This window comes from Notothenia rossii (assembly GCF_949606895.1).
Source record: "Notothenia rossii genome assembly, chromosome: 4".
NCBI classification, from domain to species: Eukaryota; Metazoa; Chordata; class Actinopteri; order Perciformes; family Nototheniidae; genus Notothenia; species Notothenia rossii.
The window spans coordinates 70,528,572-70,545,889 of record NC_136902.1 but is presented as its reverse complement, the minus strand read 5'-3'; the positions used below and the strand labels follow the sequence as shown (position 1 = coordinate 70,545,889).

The window sequence follows — 17,318 nt, the reverse complement described above, 5'->3', positions numbered from 1 at the left end:
TAAACACATGTTTTAGCTTGAAGCTTCTTTGAACAATTATCCCATTTGTTTGTAATAGATGCAAAGCTTTTCCTTAAAACATTGTAAAAAGAAAAGGCTGTATCGAAATCTATAAATATATCTATACCTTAAACCCCCCAAAATGGAAATCCCACACCATATCATGATGTACCTAGATCTGTATTATTTCCATGGTGGCAAAAAGGTAAAGAACAATCAGAAATGCAATAATCAATATGACCTTTTCAACAATTATTACTTAATCAAACAACTGCAACTGTTCTGTAAATATCATCTGCATCATGTTACTATCTACATAACAGACAGTATTGTTTAGAATGTTTATATTATGTTATATTGTTTACGTGCCGGGGGATGAAATTCGTTTTTAGCTACATCCTTGAATAATGCATTCAATTTGAAGTGCAATTGATGTTATTTTTAGAATTTAAAATAACATTTTAAATTGTGCTTACTTAAGCTATTTCATTTTAGTTTTACAAGCACATTTGGAAACATCCAAATCTAGTCAAGCATAACATCAGTCATACAACGAGTCAGTAAACCATGTGCTTTTATTACCAGTGCATATTCATAAAGAAAACACAACAGTTTGTATTGGTGTGACACAGCATAGGGTAAAATGCTTCAGAAACATCTGAAAAGGTGGAGCCTTCGACTCTTGAAAGATGTCTGGGCTTCTGATTGGCAACAAGTCAAACAACAGATCAGGTGCACGGAAAACAGCAGCTTCCTGGTTGTCTCATAAGGTGAAATCAGGTCACATCCTGTAGGTCTGAAAGTCTCGACACTTGGGATTGTGAATGTTGGTGTGTGAGTGTTTAGCACAGTGCTGTGGGTAATTATTTCAGACCAGGAAGTTGCATTTTTTTCCTGCACCATGGTCTCTATTCTGCTGTGGCACCAGATTTTCTCATGACATTACACAGAATGAACACTAGGGGGAGCAAGAGCACCAACAGCTCTACTGGTACAGGTTTCTACTTGAAAATCATGGCTAGTGCAGGCAGAAACTCAGATGTAAAAGCGTTTTCTTAGATAGCAGTATAATAGGAGAGTGTTTTCTAAAGCGTGGATGAGTTTGCTGGCAAATGCCATCTAATAAACTATCATTCCTAGTTGTAACTGGTTCCTATGTGAAAGCCCACTGTAAAACGGGGTTCATATTCCATCCCATTCATTGTTGTGGTCTTGGATCCAAAGTATATGTGCACAGAATAACAGTTTTATCTCAAAGCTGCCAATGTCTCTCTTTAAAGCTGATCAACAATAAAGAAATAAATTATAGTATTGACGTTTTTCCATTGGCATGCTAATCTAATTCGGATGGATTTCCTGAGATATGTGTTTCATTTCTGGTTTGTAACCGTTAGGACTTTAATAAATAAAAGGCAAAACAATATCTATTAGCCCATATTTAAGAAAGGGAAACTTAGAAATCAAACATGGTTTTGTAGTTTTGAAAAGAGAGACGCTCGTGTGCAATAACACGATCAAAATGTTCCAAATATGTGGAGATACTGACTCCTGATTTAAGATGAAAGATGAAATGTCCTTTTTTACAGAAAGTGTGAAGCTCTAAAGAAGAAAAAAAATCACATCAATATAGAAAAATAATTTTTAAATGCTGAGCTAGTGTATAAAATAAAATAAATAGCCTTTTTTTTTCCCCATTTAGTTTTTTTCCCCCTTTTAAAACAATAGAGATTAACAAAAACAAATATTGTGCTGCTTACATTAGCAATAAATATGACACTTCATTTAAGCATGTGCTGGGTATGTTCGGAAAGCACACTTTTTTAACAGCTGCCATAAACACGTTTAGAATCCTTGACTGCTGTTCTCTGTATAACCAAAAGGCTGCGTATTTCAAAATCATAGCACATACATACGGAGTGATCTAATATACACAATATACATTTATGTATATACATTACATACAGCAAATCAATGCACGGATGGTGGAGATATCTTTATGTGAGTAGTCAGTAAATAAAACATTTTATATATTTCCTTACTGGAGAAGCGTAGCGCTGTTTTAATTTTACAGTAAGCATTAACTAGTTTATGAGAAAAGCAACCGATGTGTACACTGTGTTGTTGGCTAGGTATTAAGATAAAATAAAAGGTCATGCAATTGAACAAATTATGGCTCATGTAATACTTCACTCTATATCCTACCCTGCCCGGTCTCAAATAAAGTATCGTGTAATAATACCATCAACAGCGTACAAGACAAAAAAAAGCTTTTGAAAGTTCTCTAAATCTGTTTATAGCTTTATGTCCATTACTTGTCCCAAGGATGCTACATTATCCAAAAACAACCTTCAATACACATCAAAAGGAGAGTAAACTCAGACACTTAATTATATCCAGGAGAACAGCTGATGTGCACATCAAAAGGCTGCATTGGAAAGGTCATTGCACCCTGTGGAATACATTGGTTGTGTCGTTGTCAGTGCTTGCTGTGGTGAAGATGGCGGTGTCAGGTTTCTACTGTAGGTAGCGGTAGACCTTGAAGCAGTGGTTCCCAGAGTCTGCCACTGCCACATGACCATCAGAGGTGAGGGACAAGCCCTGGGGGCCATAAAGAGGGTCCGCTGTCGTGTTGATGTAGGACAGGAAGGACCCTGAGCTGTCAAACACCTGGTTGGTTACACAGCACAGAGGAAAAGGTTAGTTATATACTTACAAAGTCGGTCTCTGACGTAAATGAGAAAAGGTTTTTCCTTAAACTAACCTGGATCCGACTGTTGCCCCAATCAGCCACGATGATATTTCCATTGGCATCCACAGCCACGCCCGTTGGAGCATTAAACTGTCCATTCCCCTCCCCATGGGAGCCAAATTTAAACAGGAACTCCCCATCTGCATTGTAAACCTGCAGGAGAAATTACACAGGAAGGAATGTGTCAAAGATTGTACAAAATGTGTCAAAGATTGTACAAATATGTACAAAAGAAAAAAAGGGACAAATAATAGAAAACAACACAGCACAAGTGATGTGAACTCAGGAAAAGGTTTGCTGTTTTCCTTTGGAAGTAAACTTGATTCAAATAGTCATTTTAATATACGTAAATACTTGAAACAAGCCTTACCTTGACTGAATGGTTGTGAAAGTCTGTTACCACAATTTCATTTTTGTTATTCACAGCCACAAAGTGAGGACCTGAAAGCAGCAGAGAAGAACGAGAGGTAAAGACAAAAACGATGAGTCCTCCACTGCTATACAACAGGATGTTCCCCACTATTTTTGGACTACAGGACACACAGGACACACAGATGACGTGGGACAACACGTGAGAAACCACAGAGCGTAAACACGTACAAAGAACATAGAATAGTTTACATTCACAGTGACTTCATTACTTACTGAAAACAGGGCCAGATTTACTAAGCTTTTGTTCCAGTGCAATGTTTGCACCACTTTTTTCTAAAAGGAAAGAAAAAAGTCAGAGTGAGAAATTAAATTGAAAGAACAGGTGATTTCCAAATGAAATACTGCTGTCAACAACTGAAGCAGTACAAATGGAGGAACTTCAGTAATGCAAGCAAATCAAGACGTGATTTTTCTCCCCAGCATTATAGTGAAAAGCAAAAGACAGGGAGAAAATCTTCACATTATTTCCATGCTTTAGTGTGCATTATGAACTTTTGCCTCGTTGCAGCTCTGCCTTGTACCGTGATGATCAGGTGCATGTTAACAGTATAAGATAATCTATGCAATATAAAGAATCAATACCTGTGGGACAATGGCTATAGTTATTAAACAAAATAATTAAACAAGCAGCTATACATGCTAACATTAGATTAAGTCTAAAAATAAAAGGAGGATAAAAAAACATGCTGATATCTTAATAAATTCTTCAAATCGACATTCCTTTAGAGCAGGGGTGTCCAAACTTTTTTCACGGAGGGCCACATACAGACAAATATACGAAGGGCTGGGCCACTCAGGCGAAGTGAGGTTTATTGCCTCATACGTTATAAGTTGGAAAAGTCAATCCAATGTAGGTAATTTATTAGTGATACTTCGAAATGCTCTAAGAAAAAAAACGCACACAGCTCTCCATGGGGTTTCATTTATTTTGTTAGCAGCTCATTCCTTAAAACAGAAGCCTCAGAGTGATTATCATAAGAGGAAATATGAAGAGTTTATTTCAAGCGTGTTATGGAAATAAGTTATTGGGCTTTTTTCTTATCAACTTAGATTTGTTAGAACATGTTTCCAACTTTAATAGACTGAATTTATTTGAAAATTGGGCTTCTTAACACATGAATACTGTGTAATATATTTGAACATATATATTTAAGAAGTTTCCTTTGTGGGCCGTATTTCATTATACTTTTTGAATTTGCTGAGGGCCGATTCAAAATGGTCCGCGGGCCGCATTTGGCCCCCGGGCCGTAGTTTGGACACCCCTGCTTTAGAGTATAAAGCAAGAAGGAAATCTGTAATTCTGGCCCAACCACATGCCCAGAGCATCATTTGGCGTACATCTTTTCTTCCTGCAAGAAGATCGATTCAATGATAATACCATTTTTTAATACATTTAGACAGTACCTGCAAAGTGTCGGTCTGATGTTCCTCTGGCTCCGAACTTTGTCACCAGCTTCCCATTTGATTGAAATATGAAGACACAGCAGGCCTTATTATCAACCGTGATGATATGTCCGTTCTTATCCACAGCCACGCCCTTCGGTCCCATCAATCTCCCAGCCCCGATTTTGCTCTGCGAGAGCCACAGGAGGGAAACTTGAGTCATCCAGGGAAACAGTTGTGAAGTGTGTGTGAAGTGTGTGCAGTTCTTCTTGTCTGAGACCATTTACCTTGAACTTTCCATCTGAGGAGAAGATGCTAATCCATCTGTTGTCGTAATCAGCCACAATTATGTCACCGTTCACGTCCACTGTGACCCCTGTGGGGCGCTGAAGCTGCCCCGGTGAACGACCTCTGACCCCAAACCTCATCTTGAACTGGCCATCATTTGAGAATACCTAGTAAAAGAGAATTTTCTATTACTCCAAAGCCTGAACAATTTAATAATAATAAAGCTTTATTTATATAGCACTTTTCATACGACACATGCAGCTCAAAGTGCTTTACAAAATGGCATACATCACAAGTTAAAAATGAACAAGAAATTCCCCTCAGATTAGGTGTTAAGAACTTTACAGGTATATGCAGCAAAATATAACATTTTAACAGGTTTAAGATACATGGTAATAAAAATAAAATAAACAATTATTTCTCTCCGACAGATAAGACACAAGATTAAGTTAATCGATGCAACGATATGAAAAAAAAAAGATTCATTCCATTTTTTTCCGACACTGACCTGTATACACTGGTTGTTGCTGTCTGCCACCACAATCCGTCCATTGCTGGCGGTAGAGATGCCTTGTAGGTTGGTAAATTCTCCTTTATCTCGCCCTCTTGTTCCTGTCATATCAAAAATACACCAGGCTTAATTCTGCTGTAATTTGCTAACAATACTTCGTAGAAATATTCCGTTTTTGTTTGGTGTGAAAGACAACATAAGACAACAATTATGTTGCTACAAAAGAGGTCTTAAATGAAATACTGCATCATCAGGTACATCAATTATCAAGATATATAACTCGGTGTGCTCTAGAGGAAAACATCCCACAGTTAAGTCGACAGTACTCATAATTAATATCCAGCCAGTTTCATCACCCACCCACTCTGTAGATCAGCTCATCCTCTATTGGGTTTTCCTTTTTCTTGGTGGTGCTGTACATGCTGGAGGGTCTGCGCACAGCCTTCTGTCGAACATGACCCCCTCCCCCGCTCGGGGACTTCACTCTTCTCTTCACATCGTCTGGTGACTGCAGGACATCGGACGGCTTGACGGCACGCAGACGGTACGGACTCCCCCTCACAGGCTGTTCGTACAGCAGCAAAGAGAAGGTGAACTCTCCCTCTGAGCGGATGGTGTATCCAACCTCGTAGGTGCCGTTCTTGTTGTCCGTCACCTCCGCTTCAGTGCACGCTCCATCTGCAGAGATGATCTCCGCCCTCAGAGCGGCATTACCAGTCTTCACTAGTTCTGCATCCTTGTCTTTAGTGGTGACTGTGACAGAAGTGTGCTGGCCGACCAGTGCATGTCGCAGGCCTTCCCCGGTGGCGACACTCGTGTGGCCTACAGTCCCCGTGGTGATCAGGACTCCCAGGTTCTGAATGGAGCGCTTCAGTCCATCCGTCTCTACCTGGCACTCCAGATGTCCATTCTCGTGAGGATGCTCAGGAAAGGTGTGTCTCGCCAGGGCACTGACCCGCTCACCCATCTGCTTCTGGACCAGCAGGACCTCCGTGGCGCTGCCATGGCTCAGGGCCTGCTCTGTGAAGTTGCAGCTGCTCTGGATGTTCTCTTTGCCCTGAAGCAAAGAGGTCAGCTGGGCTTGAAGCACCTGGAAGTGTCCAAAGAGACACAGGGAGATAGTCAGTTGCGATTGTACTAAAATGTGATGTTTACAAAAAAAAGAATCATCAGAAAGACCTCAGACCTTCTGCTTGGTGCTGCAGATGTTTTCCACCTCTGTAATGAGGGCAGTCTTGCGTTGGTGTAAGGCCTTCTCCAGCTCGTCAAAAGTGTTACTGATTTCAGTCACTGCCTCATTTTTCCGCTCAGTAAGCTGCTTGGAGATCACACTTACAAGGTCAATGGCAGCCGTCAGCTGAGGTAGTCTGCCAGAAGAAAGATAACATTTCAAATTAGCATGCTTCATATTTTCCATTACTATCGAGATCTACCAAATGCAATCACATAATTCATTGGAATGAAAATCGTACCTGTTGCGCACAGCGTCCAGCTGATTCTTTAGCGCTGACTTATGCTGTTCCAGCACATCCCTCAGAGGAACTGTAACATGTTCCCGATGTTCCCCTTCTGTGCACTCCAGACACATGGCTGTTTCACATGACTCGCAGTAAAACTCCATCACCTGCAGATGGTGCAGTGGAGCATGAAACACCAACCATCATATTTGCTTACATAAGACATTTTTTATGTTAATAGATCTGACTGATTATTGAATACCGTTGGCCCTTTTGCTTTAGCTTACCTTGCCCTCGTGGTTGGGGCAGGAGAGGGGCTGACAGGCTGTAGCTGCACTGGCCGACTCAAGGACATTACAGGCCTCAGGTCGGCTGCACTCTGGGTCTCGTTGTAACACTTCCATTAGGTTTGTGATGAAGAAGTTGTTCTGCAGGGCTGCCACACCCTTCTCTGGCAAGATAGAGGTCTGTCTGCACACTGGACAGGACAGCGTCAAAGACTGGGGAGGGATGTAGTTCTGTAGACATCTACGCAGAGGAAGATGAAGATTTTAATAACTGTACTATCGGTCCCATGTGTGGAAATAACTGCTTCTTGCCAAAAATACTGTCTGCCAGCTCAGAGTGGTTAGTGTCTTACATCAAGCAGAAGCCATGATGGGAGAAAAGCTGGCATAAGTGGTGTGATTTTGGGCCATTATACATGTTATCCATTATACATACAATTTCTTAAATCTTCCTTTTAATGCATTACCGTTGTATAACTTACTGCAGACAAAAATAATACCAAAAATAATATGATGCACTCGTTTTTATGTAATCATTTTCATAACAAATGTATTTATCTTAATTGAAAAAATCCGTCGTAGTTCATCCTGTCCTAAAAAAGTTGAAATCCATCTCAAATTTAAATGGAGCTTTTTATTAGTTACCAATTGTTTTACTGTATCTTTCTAATGTCATATTCATATTACAGTATTAGTTTGTCAGTCACCTGTAAAGACCTTTGAGCTGTTTTGTATGAAATGTGTTGTACCAATAAAGTTTGATTGACTGGTTTAAGCTTACTTCTCGCAGAAGGTGTGCAGGCAGGGCAGGACCTTTGGGTTGTGATAATGGTCCAAACAGATGCTGCAGACCAGGAACTGCTTGTCTATCTGCCGGACCACAGGGCTGGTGCTGCCGGTCTCACGCTTGGCCATGGTTACAGACATTCAAAGGGTGATCAGGGACCACTTAACCTGCACACACAGGGAGAGAAAAACAGGGGAAAGGTCAAGAAAGCCTTAAGGAAATGCTCAAACAGGGTGAGGAGGGCGTGTTTGCTTACCCTCAGCGGGAGCAAAGGAAGAGATGAGTCATACAGTAATGCTGTTAATAAAAAACCTCATCTAAATCCTGCACTGTATCTGCTAGTATTTTATGCTTTCCCTCACTTATTAAACTGTGTCAGTAGGATGAGCTTCTTTTTTCACAAACACCCGCATAGCCAGAGGTTGTTTGACTCTATAAATGCAAACCCTTACAAGCTAATGCAGTGGAGAAAAACCATTTATGTGTTGTAACACCACGGGGCAGAACAACTATGCAGTCTAGGAACCAACATGTCTGCGTTTGCAGTGGTCTTAAAAGCGTAGTATACGTGTATTTATAAATATGATGAAGGCTGAAATGTATCTAGTATAATTCCTAGCATTATTTTACCATACACTGTGTCTTCTGTTTTGTTCAATTCTGGGTTATGAGTGTATGCCTGCTTGCTCTCAGATGGTTGTTGCTGTTACATGAAATTGTATCACTGGGTCAAGCTCAGATTATCTCAGTGTGCCAATGACATGTTGTACATAAACACATAAAGGATTACATTAACATCAAAAACAGTCATGTGATTGATACATTTTCTTTACAAAATAGCATCATCCTGTATTCATGTAATGTGATCCACAATATGTCATGCATTGGTCTGGTAAAGATTTTAAATTGTGGTTATTGTAACAGTACAAATACTTTTGATCAATTTCTCTTTACAAAATTGGTATATATTAAGCTCGCTGTTACAATGTTTTCCCCTCAGAGATCTTATGTCTTCTACGACATCTTTTTAACAGGAAACTGAGACACAACATTGTAGAGAGAGCCTATCAGTATCTACTCGCTCTTTGTCAATATCCACTCGCTCTTTGTCAATTTCACTTACTTTCGGATGCCGCTCTTGTTGCCATGTCTGCCATGCAATATCCTCCAACAACCTTGAGAATGCAATCAGAGGCGATCTACTTCTACTACTAGATTCGATTACAAATGGATGGGTTTTAAAAGAGGGGTACCTAAATAAAAGTGTAAGGAAGTCTGTGCATCATCTGTGGGATGAGGAGCTCTGCTGTGCTGAATTACTGTAACAACTGAGGACAAAAGCAAGTCATTGTTTTGAAACCAAAAATACTGCAGAAAGCTTAATATTGACCATAAATAGATTATATCCATGACTTTGTAGCACTAATCAATAATAAATAATCAATGTCAGCAAGACAGGAATCCAATCAACAACTTGAGCTACATTATCTTTATTAAATTATATAGATTATTTTGTTTTATGTATCTGATAAAGGATTCAAGCAAACAAACATATGTTCACAAGAATAAGGACACCCTATGTAATGCCATCCAAAACACAAAAAGGACATCAAACATCTAAAAGATGCATAACAAAAACATATATCCACTTAGCTGAGAAAGACTTACTATTGATTTGGCGTGAATATCGCAGTTAGTAGCCATGATCCAAGTCATTATTGCTAAGTCATGAAACCCAAACCTTTTATTAGAAGGCAATATAAACTCATTAACCAGCTCTATGTACTGTAAAACCTCACCTCATCTTTCATTCATTTTTCCAGAGTTTGTAATTTCTCCTTTAGGTTTTATCTACATACAGTGGCTTCTCTCTAAATCTGACCTGGGATCAGGCTAACTGTCAGGCCTGCACATCAGCTAGCTAAAACTCTCCACTCTGCCTTTTGAGACCTCTGACAAAAATAGCTAGGGCCCTTTTCTTTGAGAGTAAGAAGAGGAAGCTTTGAAACGCCACTCCTTAAATTCCTACTAGTTCCTTCCCTTGACTCTTAGCTCGCTAGGTTCAGGCCCCACCTGTCGGAGAAGGGGCTAAAATCCACAGTGAACTGGGCTGCCTGCCTCACATGAGCAAGCCTCAGAGGCAGCTGTCCCTCGCTGCAACTCAGAGCGGCAAGCTCCAACAATGGCATTCCAGATCTGCTCACAGCTCAGCCCTATTCCCCTCCCTTCATCTATGTTCCCTCTCTCTATTGTCCTCTCATTTTCTCTTCTCTCCAAACCACATAAATGCACTCATAGCATCAGAGGGCCTGATTTCAGCCACAGACGTCTTGCAGCTGGGGATTGTTTAAGGCATTGTTGCTCTTGCCAAGTGACGACATGGCCTATAGACTGAGGAGCTCCGTCAAGCCCTTTCAGTGTCCAAACAGCCAGCCCATCCCCGACCCGCTCTGCCTCCCCCTCCTCTTGTCTCCCCTTTAAGAGCCCTCCCCTCCCTGCACTGCCTTTCCTTCACATGGACTCTGAATTGCAGCAGCTGAACGGTGACATCAGGAGGAAGCTTGAGGAACCAAAGCCCTCAGGCTCCTCCCTTTTAGGCTGGCTAGCCTTTAGCATTTAGTATTGCAACAGCCCCCCGCCCTCCCTCTTGCTTCCTCCCTGCCTTCCAGCAGCCCCTCTTGGCTGAAAAAAGGACCTTTCTTTAAAACAGTCTCTCCCTTACAGTAGCTCAGGGTCTAGCTTGTGCTTAAAGGAGAGCTGGATCATAGGAGCAAAAAAGTATTGAATTATAAACAGAAAAAGACAAAAGAACATACTTCAAATAATTTCTGATTGCAGATTGTTTGGATATAGAACTTAACACATGTCATACATATGTTCTATAACATAGTGTAGCCTAGCATATCATACTTATGTATAGTACAGTCAAATCCTTCTTAAACTGTTAAATATAAAACGGCAGTAGACAGCTAGATTAAAAATAGCTCTGATAAAAATGTGAGACATACAGTAACACTGCCAGTAGACCAGAGACCTAAATCTGCAGTATACTGGAATGTTTGAAGCAATCATGTGACTGCATCCTCTTCAAAGCTCTGTCACAGGAACTGCATGATCAGCACTTCATACAGACGAGGTCAGTCTTCCAACTGTGTTTTTCCTCTGTACTGTGTCCGTCACATTGGAACATGACGCCTGTGAAAACATCCACCAAATATCACTGTTGTTCTTACAATCATCTGTTTGACTGCAAAGCTTGCCACTCTCACCCTGCATTAAGGTAATTGGCTTAATGTCCTCCTGTAGGGTCAGGACCCGTCTGCCATCTGGATTACTGTGTCTCACAGACTTTGGGCAAGTCAATTAAAATCTGAAGGCTTTAAGCAAACACCTTACACAAACTAATACACTACCCACTGCTGTTATACCACCAGTGAAGCAGGGACTGGCAATGCATGTCTATAGACGAGACTATAAGAAGTGATTCCACCAGGTGAAGTGCGAAACGGCTTTCACCTGAAGGCAGGCCCATCTAGTACGAACGGTTTAATTGGATTTCGGGCAGCATGAGCTTACAATCAGAGAAAACATTTCTCTTAGCATAGTCAGCTTGAGGGAAGGTTGCCATGCCTTGCTCTTTACCTATCCCATAAAATGCTGCTTAACTTTGTAGTTGTGTGTAATGAACTTAGAGATGCCAATTTCTCTGCTAATTATTACAATTAAAATAAAGAGACATTTTTTTGCCTTGCGACTATTGGACGGAATGAGTAATTCCCAACCAGACTCAACCCAAATGACAATGATGTAACAATTATTTTACCAATAGTTTTTTCTTTTAATTATTTATGAGACCTATTATATAAGAATCTGTAGAGAATATGTACCCTTTGTCAAATCAGGTCACTCCCACAGTGTGATGGAGAACATAATCTATGAATAATTGATCATGTATTTTCATTTAGAGTACAGTTCATGGAAATAAATAATCCACAGGATAATATTCACTATTTGTTTTCAAACATTTTGGTAGAGAATAGTTCAAGGTGGAAACGCTTTGGAACAAACAACTTTGTATTATTTTTCTGCTTGAACATGGTTCGATAAATAAGATGCCATATTGATTTTGTTCTGTGCTTTGACCACTACAAATAAAAAATTCCATTCACTAAGTTGTACTGGGGTGGTGATAGATATCTCATTGGCATAGATCTTGAAGAGGTGGCTAATAGAACAAAATAGTGTACTGAGTTTGATTGTCTGGTATCTCTACATATCAGAATACAGCAAATGCATGCAAAGTTAAACAAAATAATCCGATGTCTTTCCAATAACTGTTTTTACCCTGTCCATTGCATGTCTACTACAGTTATATAATTGTGATAGGATTCCACTGAAACCTGAGGAACGAAACTGTGACTACTCAGGATGTTTGCACTTCAAGTGCTATACAAAGTGTTTTCCCCTTCCCTTCCTTTTCCCATGTTTGAGTAAGACGTGAGCACCTTTTCTTCAGACTGCATTCAGTGTTTAAGTTCATGTTTCAGTTTACAATTTTGTATGAACCAGTGTTAGATTATCTGCACCATTGTTTGGAAATCGTTTTAGTAATGCTGTGATATATGCTATGTGTCACAGCAGAGAGAGCTTCAGACTAAAGACTTTTCCAACCATTTCTTTCAGCAGTCAGCTGTGTGCTGTCCCGGTAAACAGGGGCTAAAGTCTAGTGACCTGAAGTAGGAAGTGTTGGCCCTGGACGAGGTGCTGTCAAGATTTGGTTTAAATATAGACTTAAGTTTATGTTTCCATCCACATCTGTTGTGTCGCTGCGCATGTGTCATCATGCATTAATTGTTCCTGCCTATACACGGCCTGAGCAGAAAGAGCAGAGATCTCATTTTGAATAAACTCCTGATTACTGATTAGAATTGATGACATTTTTTAAAACTATGTAGATACTAACAAAGAAATAGTGTTCACTGAGAGAAGAAGAGGGAAATATTTACTATTCATTAACTGCATCTCTAAAAAGCATTACAAATGTGGCTTCTTTTTATGTTTCCCATAGGCAGCAAAGTAATAAACAAATGAAAACGAATCCTGATCAAATCAAATTCAGTCAAGCGTGACTCATTTTCCCATTTGTATCCAAATAACCCTTTTGCCTTTAGAGCAACAAGGCTGAGACACACCTGAGGACAAATTCTCTGTAGAATACCATTTCTGAATGTACCTTTCTGTGTTTTGGGTGTTAAGGGGCTGTTTGGGGGCCAGTGAAGGTGCCTGGCTCTATATATGATGAGTCATCAATCATTATTCAACACAAAAAACCTGCTACTCAAAACTAACAAGCCCCCCTTACACTTCATCTGTCTCAATGCATCAGTCTCTGTCAAGAGTGGATATTGGGATCACATGATGAAAGGAAACATCTGTGGACTTCATGTATAAGACACAACTACTTGGGCAACTGCTGTTTCATGTTAATTTTCTATTGATGGAGCTCATCTAATCCACAACTGGGCCCAGTGTTTGCATTTAAATTGTATGACTCAGTCTGGGTGCATAGGGATATATCTTAAAATATGACAAAAGTCTGGCCAAACATTGCTGACTAAGTGCGTGCATTACAACAAGTAAATAATAACAAAACTATGCCAATGGCGCAATTGGTTACTTTACTTCAAAAGACTAGCATTGAAGAGGTCTATTATGTACCTTTGTCTGCAGAAATTAGATTGATGTGATTTGACACCTAATGAGAGAAAGTGACCACATCATGTCAAGCACATTATTTAGCAGCGCTTTTAATCAACACTGACACAAAAAGGGAGTCAGGAGACATTTGTGTCCCTCCCACTTTTACAAAGAGTTGCAGAAGGCATTGCAGCATGCAGGCAGGGAGTCTGTAGGCACAACTTGCACTGCAGGTGTTTATAAAAAGGTCCATCAGTGCACATGCCCCTGCATCCAACCCTTATCCACCTGCAGTAAGGACTAGCGAGGTAGAAACAGGATGTACAGTATTTAACATGTTATCCTGTCTGAATACACTGCCATTGGTTTGCTCTGTGATTTGATTCCCAGAAGTCATTGTGTTCTAAAAATAATTGCCAATGACAAATGGATGTTCATTATGAATGATGAACTGGTTGAGCAACACAAATGTTTTTTTTTTAATAAACGTACTGCAACAGTGCTGAATGGTCTGAGCAACAGCAGAGATTTGTGTTGTGTTTAGTTTACTTCATATAACTCAATAGTCAAGCTATAATTAATAAAGGGTTGTCTGTCACATGTTTGACAGGTTACACCTTTAAAAAATTGTTTTATTTTGTCTTGGCCGGAAGCACTGCATCATGTGGGTTTTAAGATGTTTTGTCTACATTGTTCATTCAAAATAAGGATGGTATTTAAGTACAATAGAAACAATATACAAATAAAACAAGAATCAACCCTGTACGTCCTTGTGCAATGATGGTGAAGCTTTAATCCTAAAATCGACTGATGGATGGCTTGGACTGTAAATGTACTCCCATCTAATATTCATTATGCATGTTATATCATCTTTGATGCGATAACATTTTTTATGAGGTTATGTTATACTTTTGAGACCTCACGTACATTACTTAAAAAATATGCCCCCAACCAGTCAAAGTGCTGACTTGTAAAATAGCCAAGTCTAAAAATGTGGCTCTGGAAAATCCATCTTAAAGGGAAGGACAATTACAGTCTAACAATTGGCTTTGATCAATCTTTAGTGAGACCTACAATACATACAGTATAATGAGCAGAATACAATCGGTTGAAGTCAATATAAATATGTAGTTCCTAGTCTGAAAATGGGTCAGGAAGTAATTAAAAAAATAAATAGATGTAAAAATGACCAAATGTACCATAGGATGCTTTTGTGAACAGCAATTGTCTGACCTTTACCCATCTTTATTTTAAGAAAAAGACAGATGTAAAGGATAACCCTAATAAATTAAATCAGCGCAAAGGGGAAAAAAAAAAACCCAGTTCAGGCAATACATTTATTTAACTGGAGATTAACTTTATTAAGCTGCCTTCTCTTTTGCCTGGGTGCACTCCAAACTTTTGTTGAGAACAAGTAGGGTTCAGCAACATCTTCATTACAACCACATGCCTATATACAAAGCTGCATATAGTTCCATCTTAGCCAAGATTTAAACTATCTTCCTTACAATGGCACAATAGTGTTGTAGGAAGATGTCATGAAACAATTCAAAGTATTCAGCTGCGTTCAACATAGCACCTTTGTGTGTAACACATGCTGCAAGACCTGTTTACCTAAACAAATCTGTACATAATCTCCAAGACTATTTATACAAACTGTGTGAAACCCTGAAGTAACCCTGCTAAGCATCTTCCCTGAGGCACAGCATCCAAGGCCGTGTGCAGCCTCCCTGTGACCCAGTGCAGGAAACCAGCATTCAGCAGCGGCACTCATCTAGCATGCGACTTTTGGAGATCGATTTACAAACAAAGATATCCCAGAACAAAAGACCAATCAATAAGAAACCACTGGAGCATCTGACCAGTCCTGGCCAGAGGTGTGAAAATGATGCATCGGCTGTTGCTGCAGTACAAGGACTCACAGAATGACATAAGCAAACAATACGCTGCTGACACATGTGGCTCACATTAGCTGCCCAAGCGACACAGCCCATATATATTCAGATCAGAAAACTAACGACAGCTCACTAATCCTCCAAACAAAAGAGCATGTATGTGTGAGAGCCCAGCCCAGACTGCAGCACAGATGCCCACCTGCTCCTAACCGGGCTGCCTGGGAGCTAAAATGGAGAAGTGTGTGTGGGCTGGTGGAGGAAGCATAAAGAATTACAGCAGAGGAGTGTTTTAGTGCAACAGTTGCTCAAAACGAGGCTGAAACACAATGATGTTCCTTTTGGATGACAGATGGGTGTAGCAAATATCCTATCACAACATTTGATATGTGAAGCAGGATGAGATGCAGTAATCAATTATTTATCTGATCTCATCCCAGTCTTTGTATTATTTAGGACTCACGGCACAAACAAGATGAGAAAGCATAAATGCGACATGATAAAAATAAGCTAGATTGTACTCACAATGATACGCAGCAGGAGGGAGAGGGGTGTCAGCATTGCAGGCCGTGGAGAAGGCTTCCCATTGTCAGCAGTCCCAGAACCTACAACAAAATCCACAGACCGGGCGACAGAAAGGAAAGGGCAGGGTCTGTCTGGGAGAAGAAGGGGATAGTAAGGAAGAGGATAAGGGAAGGGAGGAGATCAGGGGAGGGGCTGACATGCAGCATTGGTTGGATGGCTGATGGGAGGAGTCCAAGAACCCAATAGCATACGGAGGGGGTAGGGAATATGCAAAAAGAAATGAAATCTCGGGAATTGACTGAGGGATCCAGTCTGTCTGGTGCAAAGGGGTGTGGCCTCTTTAGGTACCGCCCAGTTCCCATAAAAGGACAAAGGATGCGGTTTATTTCCTTTAAGCTATAAATTCATAGGGTGCAAAGAGGTGTTAGAGTACAAAGACACAAGGAATATAATGTTCAATTAAATGATCAGGCAACAATCCTGAAACTGGCTTTTGGTCAACAGTTTTACAGTATTTATCTTATAATTTCTAGGATCTTGCCTTAGGAGGCACTAGTTTCTTGTATTGTTTTACCCATAATAGGTCAATTGCTAAATTCAAGGCAGTGGGAGTCCTGTTTGTTCTGCTGTGGAGGACAGTTATTCTGGTGGTATCAGCAGGGGGTTGGGGGGGGGGGGGGGGGGGGGGGGGGGATCAGGGCCCCTGATGAGTCCATAGACACATGTGATAATATGGACTGGGTGTACTCAGGAGAAATTGAGATGTTCACCTAAAGTGTTTTTTAGAGAACATAGCAATGGATGTTTCACTCTAAAGGTGTATTTGTAGGGCAGTGGGGGAGGGGTAAATAGACGCTCTAAGTGAAAATTAATGAGAAGGACTATAGAGAGAAGTGGATAATTGAAAAGAATATGGCAATGTGTTGTAATGTGGGTGCACTGTGTGAGACTGCTGTTGTGGTGCAGGCGGTGGGGAGTTTGTTGGGGGTGGGGCTTGGTTTGAGAGGCAAACACAGTCATCTCTGGGTTTTATTCTGCAATGTGGAGTTGCCATGGAAACTGCTTCCATGTAGTCAAGATGGCTGTTGCAGTCTGGCAGCACCAGCAGTGAGCAGGTCACACAAACCACACCATAGAAACCTCACTGCCAACACTCATACCGTCAAAATAGCTAATAGCATGGTTTGTAACATACTGAAGACGGCAGAATTTAATGTTATTCACACATCTGTTTATAATAAGATAAATAATTAGAATATTATTATACAATACATTGTTATTGTTTGTATTCAATAGGCTCTCCTTTTAAA

General features: G+C 40.3%; 1 protein-coding gene across 1 annotated transcript; it reads right to left on the bottom strand.

The window, feature by feature from the left end:
- Positions 1-557: 557 nt before the first annotated feature.
- On the bottom strand, positions 558-16,161 carry LOC307035846 (tripartite motif-containing protein 3-like). Its single transcript, XM_079675636.1, has 13 exons — positions 16,009-16,161; positions 7,889-8,061; positions 7,108-7,348; positions 6,836-6,987; positions 6,550-6,730; positions 5,724-6,453; positions 5,361-5,464; positions 4,852-5,019; positions 4,586-4,754; positions 3,395-3,454; positions 3,120-3,190; positions 2,762-2,902; positions 558-2,667 (listed from the first exon to the last, which is right to left on the bottom strand). Exons 2-13 carry the CDS (start codon positions 8,032-8,034, stop codon positions 2,515-2,517), a joined length of 2,316 nt encoding a protein of 771 aa, XP_079531762.1. The 5' UTR covers positions 8,035-8,061; positions 16,009-16,161; the 3' UTR covers positions 558-2,514.
- Between the last annotated feature and the right edge of the window lie 1,157 nt (positions 16,162-17,318).